The sequence below is a fragment of the Linepithema humile genome, chromosome 5 (assembly GCF_040581485.1).
Source record: "Linepithema humile isolate Giens D197 chromosome 5, Lhum_UNIL_v1.0, whole genome shotgun sequence".
Taxonomy (NCBI): domain Eukaryota; kingdom Metazoa; phylum Arthropoda; class Insecta; order Hymenoptera; family Formicidae; genus Linepithema; species Linepithema humile.
Genome location: NC_090132.1, coordinates 8,377,644 through 8,400,267, shown reverse-complemented (window position 1 = coordinate 8,400,267; position 22,624 = coordinate 8,377,644). Strand labels below are relative to the sequence as shown.

Below are 22,624 nucleotides of genomic sequence, written 5' to 3'. Positions count from 1 at the left end.
ATGGACTTATTGGGTTGGCAAATAAGTTCATTTGGTTTTTTATAACGGAATATAACACATTTATTGCGCAAATGATTTTCAACACTTGTGTGAGATCTATTGAGTGCTGTAGCAATCTCTCGCACTGATTGGGATGGATTATTATCGACGAAAGTCTTGATATCATCTGAATTAATCTCAGTAGGGCGATCAAATCTCCTATCAAAATTTCCAGAATGGAATTTGGCAAACCACTTTTGGCATGCGCGTTCTGTTAGGGCATCATCCCCATACACACGGCATATTTTTTTATGAGCATCCGCAGTTTGCTTGCCTTTTTGGAAATAGTAACGACAAAATATGACGATAATGCACTTTGTCTACTTCCATTTTACAAGTACCAAGCACACACAATACTAATGTTAGCACAACCAAACTTTATGGAAAATTTACGTAAAAGATAACCTTCCAAATGCCGAAATAAGTTACAATGTAGCACCGAAAGGAAAAGAGTGAAATCGGCATTGCAAGCAGTACCAATCAAAAACCAAACGAAATTATTTGCCAGCCGAATATCTTTCAGTCATTCTTATTACTCAAATTATAATGCATAAATTTGTAATGCATTATTTAATTATAATGTTAATATATATGTACCATTTCTCGCTAAAATTCAGCGCAGCACGCGAAAACAAATTTTACGCAAGAGGATTGACAGAGAAAAAAATATATTCAATTCGAGGTTCACAGCTAAGACGCGTTGCACAAAAACCAATACGTATCCGCGTGCCGGCCATGATGGATTGTTGGAGCTATGGGAAACTATCTGTCAAGCACAATATCGACCCTCGCTCTCTCTCTCCAACCCCTACAAACTCGGGGTTCACTCGTTGCCGTCGTCCCTCCTGGGGGTGCGTTCTGCAATGTAGGTTTACCTATACATTGCCATACAAACCTTTCTCAACCCCCTGTTTCCATCCTGTTTCTTCTCTCTTTTCGTTTTCGCCTAAATCTTCGACCATTTTGCGAATCCATCTTTTCGCTTATAAGTACTTTCGTTTGAGAATGCATCTTAGTGCAATACTTGCAAATTAATTCAATATTCAAACTTTTAAGGAAAAGTAAAAAGTATAAGCCACATAAATGCACTTTTTGAAAATAATACACATTAATGCACATTAATAACGTTTATTTTCTGTACATATTACTAATTTTGCTGACGAAAGTATAGTGACAAATTCAAAGGATAGTAGTAAGGATATGTGTGTAATCAGAAAATCGATATTAAACAAATTAACTTTGATTTTATAAACAAAATTAAAAATTTTATGCGTAAAGTGAAATTAGTACAAATGTTTTATTTTAGGTCATTTATTACCACTTATTTCATTAATTTATCAAATAGACGATGCGATCATCGCATGGTCCTTAAATATTAACAAAATCAATCTATACAGTGTAGCAATTTGTAGCATTCAATACATCCAATATATTGTTAGTAATAGGAAATTTTTAAACAGGATCGAAAAGTACTGTATGTGTGCTATTTTTTTCCATGCAAAATAAAATCATGTAATCATTCCCGTGTCAGTCAAGAAATTGTGCACTTTGTTCCATGAGAAAATAATATTAGTTTGCGTAACGCATCTAAAATAAAATATTGTAGAAAAGAGTATGAAAATTATCTAATGCGGTATTTAGTGGCGCGTACACGCACATTTTAAGAGGTATTTTCTTAAGTCGGTAAAAATTAACAATCAGTAAAAAATTTGACAAATTGAAATAGTCATTACATTGACACAAATTTGTATTGATTTCATCATTGTTCATCACGTATTATGTTTGTTTCTATGAGTCTGATTATGACAAATGAAAGTTGAGATTTTCTTAAGGAACAGAGTACACTTACAAATGTTTGATTCTTAAGTAGAAAAGATAGTTATAATGTTTTCATATTCAGGATAGACATTTGAGTGATACAAACTTTGAAACTTTTCTGCTGAAGTTAATACAATAATAAAGTAAAATTTATTATAATTATACAGGATGTTTTATAATGTCCGTGCCAACTGAATAGAAAAGTCCTTTACGAAAAATAATAATGCATGGCGAGAGCAAGAGTAATATGCATTGTTATTTTTCGTTGTCGTGGGAACTTCGTTGCTGTCACGCCTAGAGCGCAACGCGCGATTATTTGCTTTTTAGTGCTTTTTAATTAATATTGCAAAAATTGAAAAACGATAAAGGACTTCTCTATTCAGTTTATCGCACTCTACCCACACACGAGCGTTGACACGGACATTATGAAACACCCTTATAATTAATCGTATGAATACCTATAAAAATATGAGCCATATAAAAATTATAGTTACTGTAATCATTCTTTTCTCTGAATGCACAATACACACACTTATTTTTTAAATGTTTCCCGCATTAAACAAAATTACATAGAGTTAAAAAAAATTACAATTATAAATTAATTAAATGTAATTAAAGTACAATTAGAACAAAAAGTTCTAAAAATTAAAATAAAAAATTCTAAAATAAAATAGTTCTAAAATAAAAAAATAGTTTCCAGTATCACCTACTAGATCATAGTCAAATTTAATTTGCACTATTTTTTTATTTGATGAAATTGATTTCATATTAATATAAAGCAAAGACAAAGCAGAGTATAGAAAACATAAGGCATTTACTTACAAATTTCTGAACTATGGGGCTTTACTATTTTGTATTGCAGAACACTATAGGTCATATTTAAAGGAAAAGAGTTATTGTTTAAAAAAACCACTTAAAACATTAGAAAAAAAGACTAAAAAAGGAACACTAAACACGCGTGCTTTACACTTTCAACCATTTTGGTTCGTGCGAACAGCGCAGCTGTACAGCGATTCTCCCCACTCTATATGTTCGTCCCCTAAATTCTAACGTACTAGCCAAATGGTTCTTCAAGTTACATCATTTGATTTCAATGCAAATATATATATACATATATATATATATATATATATATATATATATATTTGCATTGCTTATAACTTTATTAAGTTTCATCACTTATTTTATGATATGGAGTAAATTTCATAGTTTTAAACAAAACTATTCAATTTATTAAATTAAATTAAATATAATAAAATTTAATTTTTTTATTATATTAAATGCGGTTAAATCAATATATTTGTACTAATAAGTTACACATGAAAAATAATAAATTTCCACACGCAGTAAAAATTATTAAAAATTATTCCATATTAAAAAAGGGACGGTAGGATTAAGAAATTGAGTGGAAATGATAATCACCATCATCAATCAAATAGCATATTGATTTTGTTCTTTGCGTCAAAATATTTTTAAACATGACGTATGCAATATTTTGCTCAACTTTTGAACGCAAAGTTGTGAAAAGAATGTTCCGAAGAAAATGCGATGAAACGACTCTACTTTCAGATACCTGAACTGTGAATTCTTGTTGTTTAGAGCGGCCATAAATCATTATAGCACAAGGTCAGTTGCCTTACTTGGTTGCTGCAGCATTCCCTCTTTATAGCGTGAAGGACCGACTAACTTTGTCCTGAGTTCGCCCTGCAACTGCACTTCTTAAGATTGTCTCTTATTTAAAAATGTGACTCTGATTTGACTATATGTTTGCACTGTTCTTTATTTTAACACAAATAAATTGTACTTTTAAATATTTACTAATTTACTAATTAAAGCAGAAATAAAGAACAGTGCAAACATATAGTCAAAAGTCACGTCGGCATTTTGAAATAATATAGATATTGTCTTTGTATAATTGTATTGTGTATTGTATTGTTAATATTAGGTGCAAATACCAAGATTATCTAATACTTCCTTCAATCTTTTAACATCACGTGAAAGAAATCAATTTCAATTTCCTAGCCATAAGAATGTATCATAACATTTGCATGGTTCATATTACTTATAGAAGTAGAATTAGAGCAATAAGATGGTTGATTGACGATTCCGTTTTGTTGATGCTATTAATGACTATGAGAATAATTCTGATATCCTTCGTAATGTTGTACAACCGGTCGTAATTGCAGTTGCGCTTCTTGATCCAAGAGAGTTGATACTTGTCTTCCATGAATTGGTGCTACATATGTTTTCGGTACTTTTTCTGGGTTGTTTTCTCTATTCTTTTTTTCTTTCATCCGCCGATTTTGAAACCAAGTTTTAATCTGATTTCCGCTCAATTCGGTTCTATCAGCTAATATCATACGCATTTTTCTCGACACATATTCGTTTTTTCGAAATGCTTCTTCCAATATTAAAGTTTGTTCAGCACTGTAAGTTTGTCTCGTGCGTCTTCCTTGTTCTAATGTATTATCTGCAACATTTATATTACAATTTATAATTATAAATTACGATATACTGTGTCAAAAAATTTATAGAACTACGATAGAAAAATTCTAATAAATAGTGCATATTGCCCAAAAATAGCTCTTGAAAGATTGTATTAAAAGTAAGTTTAATTTATTAAAAATTGATTCAATAATTTATTATAAAAAATCTAATTATACAGTTTGTAACAATATCTCAATATTTTAAAAGAACATGTTAAATGAGGTAAACCATTTAAATGTGTTTATATTAAAAAATTTACGGTAATTTTCGATATTACGATATTATACTAGTTGTTACATATTTTCTGCGTATATTTTTTAGTATTTTTGTATACAGTAAAATATTATCGTAAAAAACGTATTTATAATATGTATGAATTATTTTTATAAAACATAAAAATGAGTTCCTTAAGAGCTTATAATATAATCGTATCATATATATGTATATACGTATATGTATATACGTGTCATATAATAATTGATCTTACATTATATTATTATATATATCATAATAATTGGCTTGACATTAATTTTATTTAGTATGCAACGATACATATTGTGTCAAAATGTTTTAAAAGAAGAAATTTCTTTACCTATACATGTTATTTTTTTCTTTTTATGATCACGCTTGGATATTTGATCTATAAGACGAATATTACGTTGCATCGATTGAAATTGCATCTCAGGATTAGTAACTGTCAGTGGACCTATACATGTATTGTTCATATAATTGCTAAATTGTACGTATCCCAGATTATGAGTTTGTCCATAGTTATTTTGAATGTTCTGTTGCTCGTGTCTCTCCAGTGATTCGTGTGACGTCATGTTTGACGAAGGATCGATGGATTCTATTCTTCCTGTATGAAAATTATTCCATTCACGTGAAAATAGATTATTATTATTACTATTATTATATGTCACAGGAATTGTTGGCTGTTGATGGTTAGGTGATAATGAAGAAAAAAGATCCGCTTCTGAATACTGAGTATTCCATTCAGGTGAAAGATAACTATTACATGTTGTAGGCATTGATTTTTGGTTTTGAGATGAAGACGATGAACACAAGGAATCTCTTTCTGCTTGAGTATTCCAATCTTGTGAAAATTGATTATTGGGTGTTGTAGAATTTATCGGATTGTTATTCGGGGCCGTTATATGTGCACTTATATCGGCTGTATAATTTTTTATTGCCACTGCGCTGCCATGTGTTAGAGCAGTTTTTAGTATTTGCGAAAAATGTTCCTGACCAGCTTTTTTTTCGTTATTCATATAGGTCCACGTGGATGGCGGAGGTAAGTCGACATAGTCGACAGTATAATGTAATGGCGCCACTTGTGATTGTTGCCAACCATTGTTGTATCCAATTTGTTGCTCGACCAAATAATTATTATGGTCGTAATTAAAGTTCATTACTAAAATTATTAATTATTAATTAGAATTCGTATTAATACACGTATTATCACACCAAATTAATCAGAATAGTAGTAAATAAAAATATGACACACGTGTTGGTTGCAAAATTCTATCTTTTACACACAAGATAAAGTGAGTAAGTTTTCATTCTTGGTTGTCACTACAAGGTTATCCCACTTTGTACACTTTTATTGAACATGCAACTTCTATTTAATATACAACTTTACAATGTTCTGGCATGTAATGCGAAATATCGTGATAACGGAATCATCACTACGATTTTTCGAAGCATATGATAAATGAAAAACGAACAAATGTCTCATTTGGGACTGCTTCTACGAAACAGTTTCTGCAACTGCAAGAAAACTTTTCGTGCGTGCCAAAACCGTACTTTCACCAAACTACGTTCCATGCCGTATAGATTTGGACCTTTGACAAAGTGGAGGGGATGGTACCCTTAGAGAGCTCAAACTGCCATAGTTCTACCAATCGAATATAGGGGAGCTCTGCCTTTGTGAGCCTGCCTTTTCATTCATCAGGAAGGCCACCCCCGATACACATTCGATTTTTGATCTGCTGCTCGTGCTATAGTCCCCTCCCACTATTATTATCGCTATTGACACAGAATTCACATTGGATCCCCCTCTTCCAACCCGACCTCGCACAATACACCGTGCCATGTGCACGTACGGGACATCTTTGCTACAGTCATTACTCATTTGTACTAGACTTACTGTTGTAGATAACTGTGTTTCGTGGAAACACAGTTATCTACAAAATAAATTTTTGTGGATTAAGAAGTTTGTTATTTAGACAAGAATATCGACAGCTTTAATTTACGTGAGTGATAACTAATTATCATTATTATTATTACAAAGCAAATGAAAGAAAATAACACAAAATGCAACAATATTAGCAATCCCCTAATATAATCTAATATAATCTAATGAGATTTACACATAGCTGTTTCGTTTTAATATTTATTTTGCCTGTCTTGCTCTTCGAATATCTTCGAGAAATTGGAAAAACACGTGATAGACATATGATACTGTTATGATCTTTTTCAATGTGTTTGAAATCGTGATTTAACTGAAATAAAAATTCAGAGAAATTTTACGTGCACGGTAATGCATGCCAGAAAATCGTAAAGTTGCATATTAAAACAATAAAAATGTGCAATGTGGGATGATCTTGTAGTGATAACGGTACAAGATTGTCAAAAGTTATTCAAAATTCTTTAAAATCAATTTTTGCGATAATAAAGACAAAATTTTATTCCGCACTTTTGATTTATTTTCGCACGAGAAATAACTTCTTTTATAGTTGTACTACAATTTAGAAAAAGAATTATTTTTACAAAACACTAATAATTAAACAATGGCATAAATTTATTTCTTCGTATTGCTTGCCACGTGCGCGCAAGTGAATAAAATATTTTTTTATGTTTTATTCTCTTATAATCATACTTACTTTCATAAATAACGCACTTTTATAAAAGAACGAAAAAAAGTAGTGGATTAAATTGTACAGCGTTTTTTTAATTAGCTATTTTGCTCTTCTCTTCAATTTTTTTCCGATTTCACACAACTCGACCGCGTACTGTTATTACGAACTACGATCTAAATTGATTGGCACAAGTACAGAAATATAATTACGTACTTATCGGATGAGATACTGAAGCAGACTGTCAGGCTAGGCATGATTTCCTTACGGACGTCGCTAATATTTACAAATATATACGGCAATTTCAAATAACGAGGAATCGTTATTTTTGGGCGTAAAACAAGAAAGTATTAGGCTACTTAAGTGAGATATATTAATTAAACGTAATAGACAAGGCGTCAACGATACGGCTAGGGCCATAACAAGGCTAAAAAAACGGTTCAAAAATAATTATCCTTAACGGAAGATAATAGACGGCCTTGCGGACAAACTATAAATAGTAAAGCATCGACGAAAAAAAAAAATGATTGATGATGTGGTTAACATTCGAAGCGGTGACCAAACCTACGGGGATTCTAAACGGCTGGATCGACTGATCGGATGGACACGCGTCTGCATACGCACACACATCCGTTCGCGTCGCATATATGCGGTCAAGTTCAGACACATACAGTGAATCAAACGATGTTGGAAGAATGGCTTCGCGCTCTCACGCGTGTGGATGTGAAATGCATTCTATGTTAGCCGACTGAGACGATAGCAATAAATAATAATTCTTGATGGACGATATTTGTGGGAAGGGACGAGGGTTCCACACTTAGGAGCATTTCATAATGATTTTAGCTACTGACTTTATTTTTGTTAGCTTGTGTTAATCTATAATGCATTACACGTGAAATAAGAAATTGCTTTTTGATAGTCAAAAGAAAATAATTAGCAGTCGTTAATAATTTTACCTTTTTTAACATGGTTTTTATCATTTTGCAATCAAACATTTCACGATACGATTGCGATAGATTATATTTGTCTTTATTTAAACCAGAACTCGGCGTTAGTCACACATTTCGGCTCGATTCTTGGGACGACGCTTCCCGCTCTCCCACTACCGCTAGCGGCCGGGCGGTAGTGAGAGAGCGACAAGGCGTCGTCTCAAGAATCGAGCCGAAATGTGCAACTGACGCCGAGCTCTGATTTAAACGAATATATTTTTATATTCTATATACTGTGTGAGTATTTGGTGGCCTTTATATGAGGACTATATCGATACGGTCATTATAAAACAGATCCGTTGTGCAATATAGATAGAAAAAAATCCAAAATTTTGATGTCACTATTATTTATGAGTTTACTTTTTCAATTACTTTATACCGCAAAAATCTCAAGATTCACACACGTGTAATGTATTTAAATAATCATATATTTCAATATTAACGTTTGGTGTAGAACATTTTATTTTGAAGCAAGTTGGCTTCAGTGGCAATCGCAGGTATAAAAGACTAACGGAAGAACCCTATATTATATTTCATTTGTGTAAAGCCTTCCTTTTTTGAAAGAAGAAAAATTGTCTAAAAGAATTCTTTTCAGTTTAATAGTATGTTTTGGGATAACGTAAAGATGACAATAAAACAACATTAAAGTGTGAAGATGTGATTTCAATAAAAAAAAAAAACACTTTCTTATGTAAACATATTATATCTTAATTAACGAATTAAATTTATACATCTGTATAAAATGTGTATAGAACGTAGATCGCGTTACATGACGTAACCTCCCATAAAGTGACATATGTGCTATAGCCAATCTGAGCCTTCACCGCGTGAGCTACAATCGAAATAAGGACTTTACGTTGCTGCAAAGGGCGGCATTTGCAGCCATTTGGGAAAATTGGGCATATCGAGATCATGCCACACGGTACGTCTATTATTGTGCGATTGATTTATATTTCGTTTACAAAGCGTCTCACCACGACAGATTACGTGCATCTAGGGATTTACACGCATACAGAGAATTCACCGCAAAATTTGCACATTTTATTTATTTTATTAGATTAAAATATCTGTTTCAGTCAATTTATTTGTGCATTGAATATAAATATATTTCGTATTTCAACTTTCAATAATTAATCATTCTACTGACATCGTTCATCGTATTTATTCCTTTTTGTCAAATCGTTAAATCAAACTTGACGACAAAGTGTTTTACAAAGCAAGAAAACAGATTTGTTGGTCAAAAATCGTACAATAACCGCCGACGTCTGCCTTTTGATGTAGAAAACAATGAGATACCTTTCGCATACCATCCGTTTTTCAATAGAATTTTTTTAAGAATATGTTTTCGGAAATACGGGAAAGAATAGAAAAAGGGTTTGAAAATTTATAATTTCTGGTATCATTATTGTATTGTAAAAACGTACAATATATTCATGACTTTAAATATTTACAATTTTTTCCGCCCCAAGCTTTTTATCAAATTATATTCAATAAGCTAAACATTAACGCAAATTAAGAGGTACTTCTTTGAGTCACTGTCACCGATTAGTGTCTGTTTGGCGCCCCAAAGGGTTCACGTTATACCCAAGAGGATTTAATGCTTACCACACGTACAGAAATACAAATAATAAGATAAGAAAATATACAAATATAAGATAATTTTGAACTTGGTCGGAGACACTACCACGTCTCCTGATAAATATTTACATTTAATTATAATTAATATAAATTTAAATTTTTTATAAATATTGAAATAAAATTTTATTTTTTTATAGATATTAATATAAAATTTTATTTTTAAGATATTGATATAAAATTATTCAATTTAGTGTGCAGTATTATACAGTTAGATTTTACTGTTACGCAAGAAATAGAAAAAGATGTTCAAGATGACTTCAAAAAAAATTTTACCTGAGTAAAAAATTTACCTGACTCAATTTTTACCTGAACATAGCTCGTGCTAGACATAATATGGAGCGAAAATTCTTAAGATTGTTAAAATGGGCACACTATTTGTCAGAATCACTAATAATTAATTTTTGTATACATGTATACATATTTTGTATAACAAACATATTTTGTATAAACAAAAATGTATACATGTATACATTTTTGTTTACATATGCATCTGTCGATCTAAATAATATTCGCAGTTCTGCTATTGTAAATGTTAACAAAATTTGATTGAAACTGTAGTTTCTATTTAGTACTTATAGGTTAAAGAAGTTTAGTAATTAACATCAATGACTTATATATTAGATATATATAATTTTTACAAAATCTTACCATATATAGTGTTGCAAAGATAGAGGGAAATTATCGATCCAGCGTTTGTTTGCGTAACGTGTTTACTTCTCGTCGCGAATATCTTTCCTCCTCGCTACTCAGTCTACTCGGTCGAAGCACCCTCGTGCCGAGCCGAACTCAGCAGGGATGGATCCGCAGTGGTACGAGCGGGAGCGGAGTGAGGAACGTTGGAAATATCATTTATCATGGCCGGGACTGTCAATCTCCGCCGCATTGATACGATGATAGTCCACCGACGTCACGATGCTTCGCTAGCTGCTCATCCGCCGTGGAACCGCCGATGTTCCTCATTCGATCTGCGTAGGATGTTCCGTCATAACGTTGTAAATTAAAACGACACATCGCTCGATCATCGGTAAATGCATGACATTTATGCATTTCAATTATTTTTATTAACACAATTTTAATTAGAACCGTATATCGGAGAGGTATATGCATGCATTCCTATAAATTAAATTATATAACGCACAAATTTTGGAAAATAACTTGTCTAGAAAATACTGATATTATCTTAACATATGAATTCACTTGTACATCATGACTTTTTACAATTGCATTAATCTTTATTGCGTATACATATTTTCTTTGGTCAGTTATAATTATCGTTCTTATGCCATTTCTGGTCAAAGAACGGTAGATTTATTTTAAAACGCGACGTATATCGGGTGGCAAAAGTTAATGAGACTTTTGCGTGTACCGGAAACCAGTGGATTCTTCTGCCGCTAGGGAAGACAACTTCCACCCTCTCTTATAAGCTGTGTATTGTGTGTAACGGCCACTCCCAAATTTTGCACGCACGTTAAATACTTCATGCATTCAAGTAACTGCCATCTGACCGCTGAAAAATAATTTCACACGATTAAGATACTGATAATAATCTAATTATGACACTCAATTTTGGCTAATGATCGCATAATTTTAAGCAAAATATTGTCTCGATATATAACGGACATACAGAAATACTTATACAAACCATTGGAAAAAATATAGCATAAATTAAATTTTTCTTATCTTTTCTTATCTTTTCTAGTGTATTTTTTAGTGTACTTTTTGTTCCATAAAGCAAAAAACATATTCAAAATTTTGGTAATATAAAAATACTTAAACTCGTATGCGCAAAACTTTTCTTTTTGTTTATGCCATTATATTTTTCATATTTAGTTCATATAATGGTTAAAGTCTCGTGCAAAGACTACCACATGTTGGCAAAAGAAAGCTGCAGCATAAATGATTGCAAAAATAGCTCCTAAGGGAGATTATGATGTAAGCGTGTTGGGAAAACCATTAGATAAATCATACTCTTCGTCGACCGGATATGGTCGTTAGAGAATAATAGTGATTATTGATCGATATTTTCCCACGAGATCTATTCTCGTTAAATAAAGTCATTTCAGCATACGCTCGTGAGACCAACTGGATTTAGATCGTCATGACTTAGTGGCTTCAAGGTTGACGAAACATTCCATTAAACCTGCTTACTTATGACCGTGCTCGCGATTATTATTACGCTGCTCGCTCAGCCGGCCAGCCGACGCTTGTTAACGGGACGTGATCAATTCGCGCAAACGCTCACTCCGGGCTAAAACTCAGGCGGATCGACGAAACGTTTAATTAATCTGAACGAAACCCGCGGAAAGTCGTGGCCGCATAGCTAGACGATGGCGTTCAATGTACCATTAGGTAGTTATTGCTCAGATCACCGGGTGGAATGGCGTAGGTTGTACGGGCACACCGACGCGGGCCACGCACACGCGCGCGTAAATACGCGTGTAGGTATACGCGCGGGTAAGCCATCGTGGCTTCATTCACGTCAGATGTGAGGCGACCACGTCATTTATCTGCCAGCCAGTCGGGCTAACGATGCATTGCCGGTTTGTTGGCCGAAGTCGTGGCATCGCTATACAGACCGCGAATGCATTCGTACGAAATGCAGATGCAAGTTCTTGAAGGTAGAAATAAGCGGCTCGCGCGAGCGGCGCCGGCATTTAGCGAGTTATTACCGAGCTGGCTCATTAACACCCCAATTCATGTATTCGGCCGTGCCCCATATCGATATACACACGCGACGTTTACGCTCGAGATTGTGGCCGATTGACACCAGTCGCTCGCCACCATAGCGTTATTCGCTGCTCATTATTATTACGCTTCTACGTCGCGATCGTTAAATACAATTGCGCGATTATTCGTACTCGTGTGTTATCGGCGAAAAATAGTCTGGCAAGGCGACGGACGGTATCCGTCAGCGGCGGAGTATCGGTGCGATAACTGTAATCGGTTATTGACTGCAAAAATGCTTGCACTTGTTTCGCGCGATATACGCTGCCAATGACGCGACATTCGCTAAAACAAATGATGCATACAGAAGAAAGTGGCACGATTATAATTCCAGACAATGCGTCGCATCATTATAACGTGTTAAGGCCACACGTACACACAGATCCCCACATACGTATGCGCTATTATTTCGCGCTAATTTTCAATCGCTGTTATTTATACCTCTTAATTACATAAATATATTTTTAAGATTTAAGTTTGAAAAAAATGTATGTATTTAAAAAAGTACAAATTGAGAAACGCTAAATTTGTGACGCACAGAATAATCGCAGATACCTTGTTCTTAATTAACGTGGAATTTTTTCAATTCCGCTTTATTAATTAGCTGAATGCTAAACCAACCAACATAGTGAAACCGCTAACAAAAAAGTTATGCGATTATCAGTACTTGCATCGTGCATTTGTGCGGTGTCCATGAAGGTAATTAGATAGCTACTGCCAAAGAGTCATTTATTATTACTCGACCGTCAGAGAGACAGCAAAAGAAGGATGCGTGACCCTCCGCTGTTATTGTGCGTGTGCAAAGAATTAAGAGGACCACCGCGAAAATTATCAAGTCTACTATCATGCGGAAACTTGCGGCAAAAATTCCGTTATTTACAATTATATTAATTTCAATGTAGTTCAGTTGTAAAATGTTTTTTTTTTTTTTTTTTTAATAACTTAAATTATATTATTTGGAAAGAGTATTACTTTTATTATTTGCAAATTATTTCTGTTGCAAAAATTTAAAGTGTGTTTATGCACACGCGATGATTCATGCATATGCAGCAAACAATTATATATGAAAAATTTGTAATTATAAAAAAAAAAATGATAATGTAGAAAATTTCAAGTTTTACTGCTGTCAGAAAGACATGCCGGGAGATTGTCGTCTACGATGGCTGGAGAAGAATTAGACGTTAACGCTCGTGCGCCAGGAACTCATAGGATCGAGGGGGGTACCTAGAAGGGCGGGCTCGGTTACGTCCAAATAGAAATTCAATTGATCTTGTCCGGTAGTGTCAGGTAATCCATCTTGCTCCTTCCGCCATGTCTGGAGCCGTGTCTAAGTTGGACCGTGAGGAGGTTTCCGCGTTTCTCTTTCTCGTTCTCCACTTTTCGGTTGCCGCGACGTTCCGTCGGCTATACGGTTCCGTCCGTCGCCGTAGAAAAAAGAGGACAGCTGTCCAGCCGACCGCCAAACTACCCATTAATTACGTGCCTGGACACACTCACACTTATCCATTTGTTTGTCTTTCCATCTCGCTCCCCTCCCTCTGCCTCGCCGCTGCCCCTTGCGGCCGCTCAGTTACCGCCACCCGTTGTGAATAAAAATCGCTCTGCCAAACTACACAAGTCGAGCGCCCCGGTCCCTCCGTCCCGCGTGTCCTTCGTACTTCCGGATCCTTTTTTTCGGCCGGAGCGTGCGGCGCGATGAGTGGATTTTTGCGCCGAGCCTCCTGCAGCCACTGTACAATTATTGCGCATCATTGTGCAACGAGGAAATTGTGCCCCGATCTGCATTTAATATTCACGATGACTAAGTCCGCGATTTGCATCCACCTGCCGCTCGTGACGGTGCGCGCAGTTGCGCGGCCCGAAACAAGTGCCGCGCGCTCGCGAGATAACAATGATTATCCTTTGGGATCGCCGATTTTATCCTTCTCGCGAGATCGGAACAAGGCAGCGCAACGATCGCAACTACGATAAGCTACCAACTATCGGCGAGAGCTGTTCATGCGCGTGCTTCCACGGGACGGTCTAATTGGTAATACAACTTTATTACTCTCCGTTAAGTAATGACGGTCTGTGTTAAGTATGCCCGGTCCGAAGGGCATGGTAGGGACAGTGTGTATCGATACCGGGTCGAGATAAAGGCGCGCAGGTATGAGAGATAAGCCATTGTAAAGTATAAAGTACGGTGAGTGCATCCTCTAATAAGGCGATAAGGGTCACCTACCGAACGATCTCTGACCGCCTCGAGCGATCTTAAGTCGGCGATCTAGCTCGGTGATCAGGGAACAAACTGAAGTATTCAGAACGCCGACATCCGCTAGTCTGAGGTGCGCGTTACCTGCAAATTATTTCAACAATCGTGAGAATCGAATAACTTATTTCGAGATTCATGTATATTTTATGTTTCTATTAAGTAGACAAGATATATATATATGTGGAGAAGTATTAAATAATCTAAATCACAAAACTGGTTGATGCCGATGAACCCGTCAAATCGCGGTTTAGATGATTTACGAAATTCAGGCGGGCAGGAAGAGATCCAAACGTTCGCAGCTACTTGCGGATAATTAATAACGCCGAGATCAAAAGTGCGCCCATTGAATGTTCGCTCATTCACAAACGATCTCTCCGCCCAGATGAATGCGAACCAGATCGTTACAAGGGTATTCTGCGGGCGTGCCACGTATGGGTGTCTTCAGGTCAATACTGGCAGTTTGGTGAATACAATTATTAATGCCATCATTAAGAGCATTTACCATTTTTTAATGCTCGCGATCACAGGAAGGAATATAATCCATTACTCAACCCTCGGTTGTAAACGCCCTCTTTTTGCGCCTTTTTCGCCGGTTGTTAATAGAACAGCGATGTAAAGTTGCTCTTTTTATGTTGGAGAATTTTGCCAAGTTTATATTCAGCGTTGGGTTAGAGTTATATTAAGCGATGCTTAAATAACTATTTTTACTGAGATAGAATTATTTGCAAATTTGTCAGAAGCAATGTTTAATTTGTGTCAAACAAAACAATTATGTGTGTTAAAATAGATTATAGATAAAAAACTAGTTAATTTTTAGATTGAATTGAATAATTTATATTTTTGTTTTCTTTTCTTAACATAAAGATATTATTTCTAGTATAAACAGTAAGCACACATACGAGAACTCAAGATGTAGAAACTCGGTCGTTTCTATCCTCGAAAATATATTTTAATCGCCGTTAAGAGAGGGGAACTACGAAGGAACGAAATACGCGACAGAGACACGTGTCAACGCAATAAATCGTAGCGATGTCCGACATGCGGTTTGTTTTGGACGGTAAATTCGGGCATGTGATTGTAAACCGCGGATGACTGGCGATTATGAAAATGTTCCTATTCTCTCACACAATTTCCCTTTTTTAATTTAAAAACTGCGTGCATCAATTTAAATAATATTCTGAAAAAAATATATTATAACTAGAAACATAAATACGTACAAATATTTATTTATATTGTTGTGTAACAATCAAAAGTTTTAATCTCTCTTTCAAATAATAATATCTTACTTATTAAAATCTCAGACATTGGCCAAGTTAGAATGTTTATAAATATGCGCAATTCGAAGGGAAAGCGTCCTACGTCCAGCGAGATTTGTCCTGCGTTTATGAAAATCACGTGTGCGCGCAACAAAACGCAACGACAAGTACTCGTAGTTGCATGAAAATGACTTCTCGACGCGGATCAAGGATGATCTCCAAGGCGGAGAGAAGACTAGAGGCATCGTCGGGATTATATGGGGCGCGTCCACACGTACACACTCTCCTAAGCGCACTCCCCGGAATATTTCCATCTCTTCCTGTCTCTTCCGATCTTCACTTGCGTCCATTCTCGTCCTCGTCCTTCTGCTATTTCTTTCTCTTCTCTCCTCTTCTCTCCTCTTCCCTCCGCCGTATGACGAGCATGTCGCGCGCAGTTTACATCCACACCTCGACCGATTATTTGTTGCTTCCGTTCCGAAGGACTATTTTCAACCGGCGGCACATTCATATGCCCGTATTCAAATCTGTTTTGTGTTAAACGGAATTTATCGGGAACGCGCAATGTACGCCTCATTTGTTTTTTGAATTTGCAGAATAACCGCATTTCAACTTTTGAAATGGGTCGAGCTTGCATTCCACTTTGTCTTTCCATTTTTTGCGCGCGATCTTTTTCGCGTTTTAAATATCTTAAATGGAGAAGTATAATTGACTCTTTGATTGCGAACGGCATATATAGCAGTGCGCACTGTCAGCCGGCGCGTCTACCTTTAACTCTCGCGGTTGAGAATCGTATAGGTTTGCAATCTCGCATTGAAGCGATTTAATGAGGTTTACGTTTAGAGCAGCGACAGCTCTTTTGTCCCCTGAATCCCATAAGAGAGTACTCTCGTGTTATCTGAAATGTCTCTATGTTTCACCCGCGAGAATAACTTCGCGACACGTGCATTGCGGACGTAAAAAATCGACGGTGTGAAAAAGCGGCTGTGATGTTCCAGGTAGGCGGTCGTAGCTCCTCCGACGATATAAGAGTACCTTCCTTCCACGCGCGGTTTCTCTAAAGCCGTAACGCGGCTTACAACTATGGAGTTATGGCGCCGGCTGGTGGTACGCGAACAAGATTTGAGTCCGAGAGGGAGTTATCAGGCGACTTAATCGAACGATTAATGGTACGGCACGTGTAAAAGTCCCACAGAGACGAAGAAGCGCACGAAAGAGGAAAGGACAGGGAGTTCAGGGGGAATAAGAATCGGCCGGTTCGAATCGACCATGAAACTGCTTGTTAGACCGCAAACGTGCATTTGAATAAAACAACCTAGCGCTGAGCGATTAACTAATTACCTGTGGCCCAACGAGATCAATTGCTGTGATTCGTCCGGTAATAAAATGCGCGCGCTCTTCTTTTCGTAAAGCATTCAGCGCATATTTAAATCGCTTACGTCGAGATGAGTATCACAGTCATAAAGTATGTTTGACATACGTAGATATAGATTGAACTTAAAATTACGCAAGATTGAAGAAATTTTTTGAACCAATAATATTCTAGATGATCGTCAGATAAATATAAAAATATAAATATTTGAACATTGATTAGCATAGATTCATATCTCATATTCTTGTTATCGCATTAGCGACAAATGACATAATTATGATTGCCGTTGATTTATTTGTCATTAGTAAGAAATTGTTTTTGGCGTGTAACTCCGTATTCCTATTTATTTTTTAAATGTCTTTATAAACGTGATCTAATCCTCTCACTCCCAGGTTGGAGAAATATCAGAAGTGATGGAGCGATGCGAGACGCGTTAAATATTAAGCCGAGCCACGGAGCGCATCCGACTTGGTTTATAATGAGGGCGTTTTCTGTATCTCGGAGATAAAACTCGCGCGCCTTCACCACCGATCAGGGCTGCTCATTAGTAGCAGATTAATATGATCCAGTCGACGGAGCGGCCAAATAAATATACGGTAGCCGTGTCTGCGACAACGTCCCCATTTATTTAGCCGTTTCGAAATGTTTGTATTTCATCACGTGCACACAAGTCGTAGATTAAATTCATAGATAATTGTGATACAAAGAATTATCTATTTATGATTACATCGATTTATTCGAGCAATTGTTGCAAAATTTGCAACGATCTAAATTATCAAAATAAACTTATGAAATATCTTATTGACGAAACAAATGTTTCCGTAATCATCCACTACATAAGTATTGTTTAAATATCCACATATTAGTCTACAAATTTAAGAAATCAGCAGAAGATACGTGGAAGAAGAGAATGTAAAAAAGACGACAGATTGAAAGATATAAATAAGAAACGAAAAAAGTACTCTAAAATAGCCGTTCGGTGAATATTTTCAGATCAACAATTTTAGATGTACAAAATACTTTGAATCTCGACAGTTGCATAGTTGCATAAATGCTAACTTAATTTTTTAACTGCGACAGCGACATTAATCCACGGTTCTCGGTAAAACCGCGTAAATACGTGCGACATATTTTTTACATTTTGACACGAGAGACGATCTGCAATAATATTGCAGAGCTCGTAGATTGAAAGTTACGAGGGAGTAAGTAAAGAAAACCGGAGCCTTACATGGAACTTCGCGCGAAATCAAGATCTCGGTTGAGGTGGGGACACGAGGGTAATGGCGTGTGCATTATTCTGATAAATCGCTCCGACTGGCGTCAATCCTGACTTCGAGCTGACTGGAAATCTTGCCCGGCAAAATCTATACCTACCTACACAGGATGCTTGAAGTCAAATCGCGGCATCATCGAATGGGAATGCTAAGCGAAAAATATGTCGCGCGATTGACGCTGTGTGTTTTATCTTTGAATAATATTCAATAAGAAAATGTAGCCTACGCGATACGTGAAAAGAAATACGAACGTAAAATATTTATACATAAAATTGAATTTGCAAGAAATATTTGCATTATATGACTAATAGCAAGATTATGCAAATCATACATTCTAATTGAGTAATTAAAATTTGCGTATAATATACATATGTTGAAAAAGTAGCATATCTCTCTCTTTCTCTATTTCGGACTACTCGCAGATCCTTCATTTTCTTTTTCCTTCTTAATCCAAACACAGGCTTAGAAATCTCTAAGTTTATGGTGTAAACAGGACCTCCTTCTATCCCACTACTCGCGTTGTCAACAAAATGACGCGCCGTGGACCACTCCAAGTGCTTGCCAAGTGCAGCGCCCCACCTTTCAACCTCTATCCTTTCGCGTGAATCGTCCCACTATCTGCCCCTCTATCGGCGTTTTTAAGAAAATGATGCGCCTCGGACCACTCCAGTCGCAGTACCCCACCTTTCGCGTGTATAGCCGTTTACATCAATGCCCTAACTAGACCGGAGGATGATCCTACTTGTGGCTTATCCGAGTGCATAGTTTGACAGGTTAAAATTATATTAAAGTTGACTTCCAATTGTATTAACCATATCAAATAATTATTTTTATCCAATTAAATCGATTCGGTCGGTCTGTCAAACTATGCACTCGAATGAGCCACAAGTAAGATCATCCTCCGGTCTAGTTAGGGCATAATCTAAACAAGATTTTTCTTCTAATCTCCTACCGATGTTTATACCGACGAAATGACTCGTCTCGGATCATTACAGTTGCAGTATTCCGTTTTTTATGAAATTTTATGAGATTTTGCAATTTTAACTAATTTATTTAAGGTTTTCATACTTTAATAAAATATTTCTCGATTTAATTTAATATGCTAATTACATTATTTTTTATCATTGTTATTTAAATAAACAATCGACAATTATGTAATTTATTATAAAGTAATAGTTTTTTGGATAAATTCTCTCGAAAACCTTTTTTTATTTTAAATGCTATTTTTTGTGCATATACTTAGTCAAAGAATTGTCGTGATTATTGCCTGAAACGTGAAACAAATTAATTTTAGATTTATTGATTAACATTTCGGCGATGTATCTATAATACTGTTTGCTAGCGTCGAAAGAATCAATTGACTCTCCGATTGCAAGCCACAGATTTATGGTATTATTATCGATTGCTGTACTGGCGCTAATTAGCAATTAACAGATACTAACCATAAAATTAACAGCTTCGTGATATGAAGAGTTTTACAAATTATGATACGTTAAAGTGGGACATTAAATATAGCGTGTTAAATATTGCGGAACAATATTTTTCTTTTTCCAACAATCGCGTGATTTTATTAACGCCGGGTTCGCAAGACTGTATGCTAGTTCGAGAAATACAACTGATATATTTCGTATATTTCATAAATTTAATATCATTCGACAGAATATATTTGAGAAGGTATCGATAAGCAAGTGACACGAATCTGCACCGTACCTGGAGACCTGAAAAGGGCCTTCTAGCCTGACTGCCAAGATTTATCGTTTAAACGTGCACTTATGGGTTCAAGAGAGGGTATTGCGTCACATACGTGAGGCAATAAATCATCAAAATATGAGTCGATGATAGAACGCAAAGGAATAACGTTTAGTACCTGAATTAATGTCGACTTAGGCATTTATGTGAATAAATGATTGCACACGGCATCCGTCCGAGACGACGATAAATTCGTCAATATTGCAACAATACCGAAGTACATGGCTCTCAAAGAAATGTTTATTGTTTTACATATTTATGACGGACGAGGCGAAACAGTGAGCTCTGAAGCCCATATGAATGCTGGAAGATAAAATTTAAGAATGCACGATCGCAGATGCGAAGGCGCAAAAAGATGCGGGCAAGTCAAGGAAAATCAAGTTCATCCGCACATGCCGCTACGGCGAGATCTTCGCCGGAATGGAATTATAGCACGTGCTTTGAAACGTTGAACCCTCTCTCCGTTTATCTTCCAGCCACGGTAAAAAGAACATCTTCTGATACTCGCCCGTCATTCATACGTACCGAGAATTAATGGCTCGTGCAGTCTGGAATTCTGTTATTTACGTTTCAACATTGAATATCAATTTAATTAGTTTATCAGTAAAAATTGACTTTTTTTTCAAATAATTCACCTTGCAAGTAAACAGTAGCATATCGGCAATATCTGATATTAATCCAAACTATTTATTGTATCGTAATAATTTAATTCACACTTGATGTACAATCGATTATTGTGTTAAATTAATTTATAGTTAACATTTTTGCAAGTGAATATTTTATACACGCATTTTTTTCAGCTAAGAGAGTAATTCGGAAATTTAAACAATATTCTCTTAACTACTGTGAAGTGAAACGTCTGCCGCTTATAAACGTATATAATTTAGTTATTAAAATTTACCGTGGAAACTTAATTCATAGCAGTCATCATCGTTGCTATCATCGTTCATTCCCGCGCTGACCCCAGGCATAGCAAACGAACGAACGATTCGCAACGACGACGATATTATCTATTATATTTAATGCGAACCTCTTTAGCCTCCGCTAATTGATAGCTGGGCATTAGCGTAATTGTAATGAGTCAAAATTACGGCAATCATGCGGTCTAGCGCCTTGAAGGAGGAGTTAAAGTCTTTGAGTTTCGGTGAATCTTCAAAGAAATTCACCGTCATATTCTTCTGCCGGCCTGAGACCGACTATCTGAATATTTAATATGAGAAAATGGTATTTCTGTTGTATTAAAAATATTTAATTTTTTATTGATATCTATTAAAAAGTTTATTAAAAAGCATAACAATACGATTATATCACACAAGAAACGCATACTGATAAAAAATTCCAAAGAAATGCTATTATTTGAGAGTAAAAAGTATTTTATACACAAGTTAAATATCATTTTTACATAAAGATGATAATTGTATTTAAAAAGCAACCGTATTTAAAAAGAAATAATTAATTATTTCCAATTCTTTCTGCTAAGAATAGGCCGTGGCATCTTTTTCGCGAAAGAGACTATTTATAGATATACTTATTGTTAGTATCAAGGTTGTTCAAGTGGTATGTTAACGTTTACACAAAGATAATGATTATAAAATGATAAATATAGCATATAAAAAATGTAAGAACGAGTTTGACTACGTAAAAAAAAAAGGTAACTTCTCCCCGACAAGATCATAAGATCATTCCCCTCGTCTTTTTGCGTCGCGTCGGTAATTCATCCGGCATACATTCAATGAGATCCGCAGGACAGACCTGAAGAGGACGGACTGCCAGCGGACGCGGTTTAGAGGGTTGAAAACGGCAATGGTCTAATCGATGGCCATCTGTTGGACAAAGCCTGAAACCACGTTGAAGCGTTTCAGCGTGTCCTGTAGCTGGTAAAACGCTATCACGAATTGTGTATCGGTGGGTGGTTAATGAGAGTTGTGTAGGATTACAAGGGAGCTTGATAACGATCGATATATGACGCGCGGGAACCGCTTTGTACGCGGTATTCGTCGGATTATTCGTTAACAGCTCGAGATATTAGATAAAATATTTGTCATATCGCAATCTATTAATTATTTTCAGCCACGAAATACACATCCGAATAAAGAGCGTTATGTATAGAACTTTTTATTGTTGCTGCAAAATGCAGGAATATAAATGTGGTGAAAGGGAGACGCTTGATTC

The 22,624-nt window shown here is 35.8% G+C and overlaps 1 protein-coding gene and 1 long non-coding RNA gene across 6 annotated transcripts in view; one reads left to right on the top strand and one right to left on the bottom strand.

Moving 5' to 3' along the window:
- Positions 1 to 22,624, top strand: part of LOC105674693 (uncharacterized) — a 106,012-nt gene that overhangs the window by 32,235 nt on the left and 51,153 nt on the right. The window lies entirely within an intron of this gene.
- Positions 245 to 7,490, bottom strand: LOC105674667 (homeobox protein Hox-D10a-like). 3 transcript variants are annotated; one of them, XM_012371173.2, is made up of 3 exons: positions 7,227 to 7,490; positions 4,937 to 5,755; positions 245 to 4,327 (listed from the first exon to the last, which is right to left on the bottom strand). In XM_012371173.2, the coding sequence occupies exons 2-3, from the start codon at positions 5,751 to 5,753 to the stop codon at positions 3,981 to 3,983; spliced, it is 1,164 nt and encodes a 387-aa protein (XP_012226596.1). In that variant the 5' UTR covers positions 5,754 to 5,755; positions 7,227 to 7,490; the 3' UTR covers positions 245 to 3,980. The 3 variants fall into 3 exon arrangements, with proteins under 3 accessions (XP_012226596.1, XP_067210917.1, XP_067210918.1); XM_067354816.1 differs by lacking the exon at positions 7,227 to 7,490 and adding an exon at positions 5,849 to 6,734; XM_067354817.1 differs by lacking the exon at positions 7,227 to 7,490 and adding an exon at positions 5,881 to 6,734.

Coding starts and splice junctions, on each gene's coding strand:
- LOC105674667 (XM_012371173.2), bottom strand. CDS start 5,753: ATGAACTTTAATTACGACCATAATAATTATTTGGTCGAGCAACAAATT. Junction 4,328..4,936: donor GAAAAAAATAACATGTATAG/GTAAAGAAATTT, acceptor TAAATGTTGCAG/ATAATACATTAGAACAAGGA.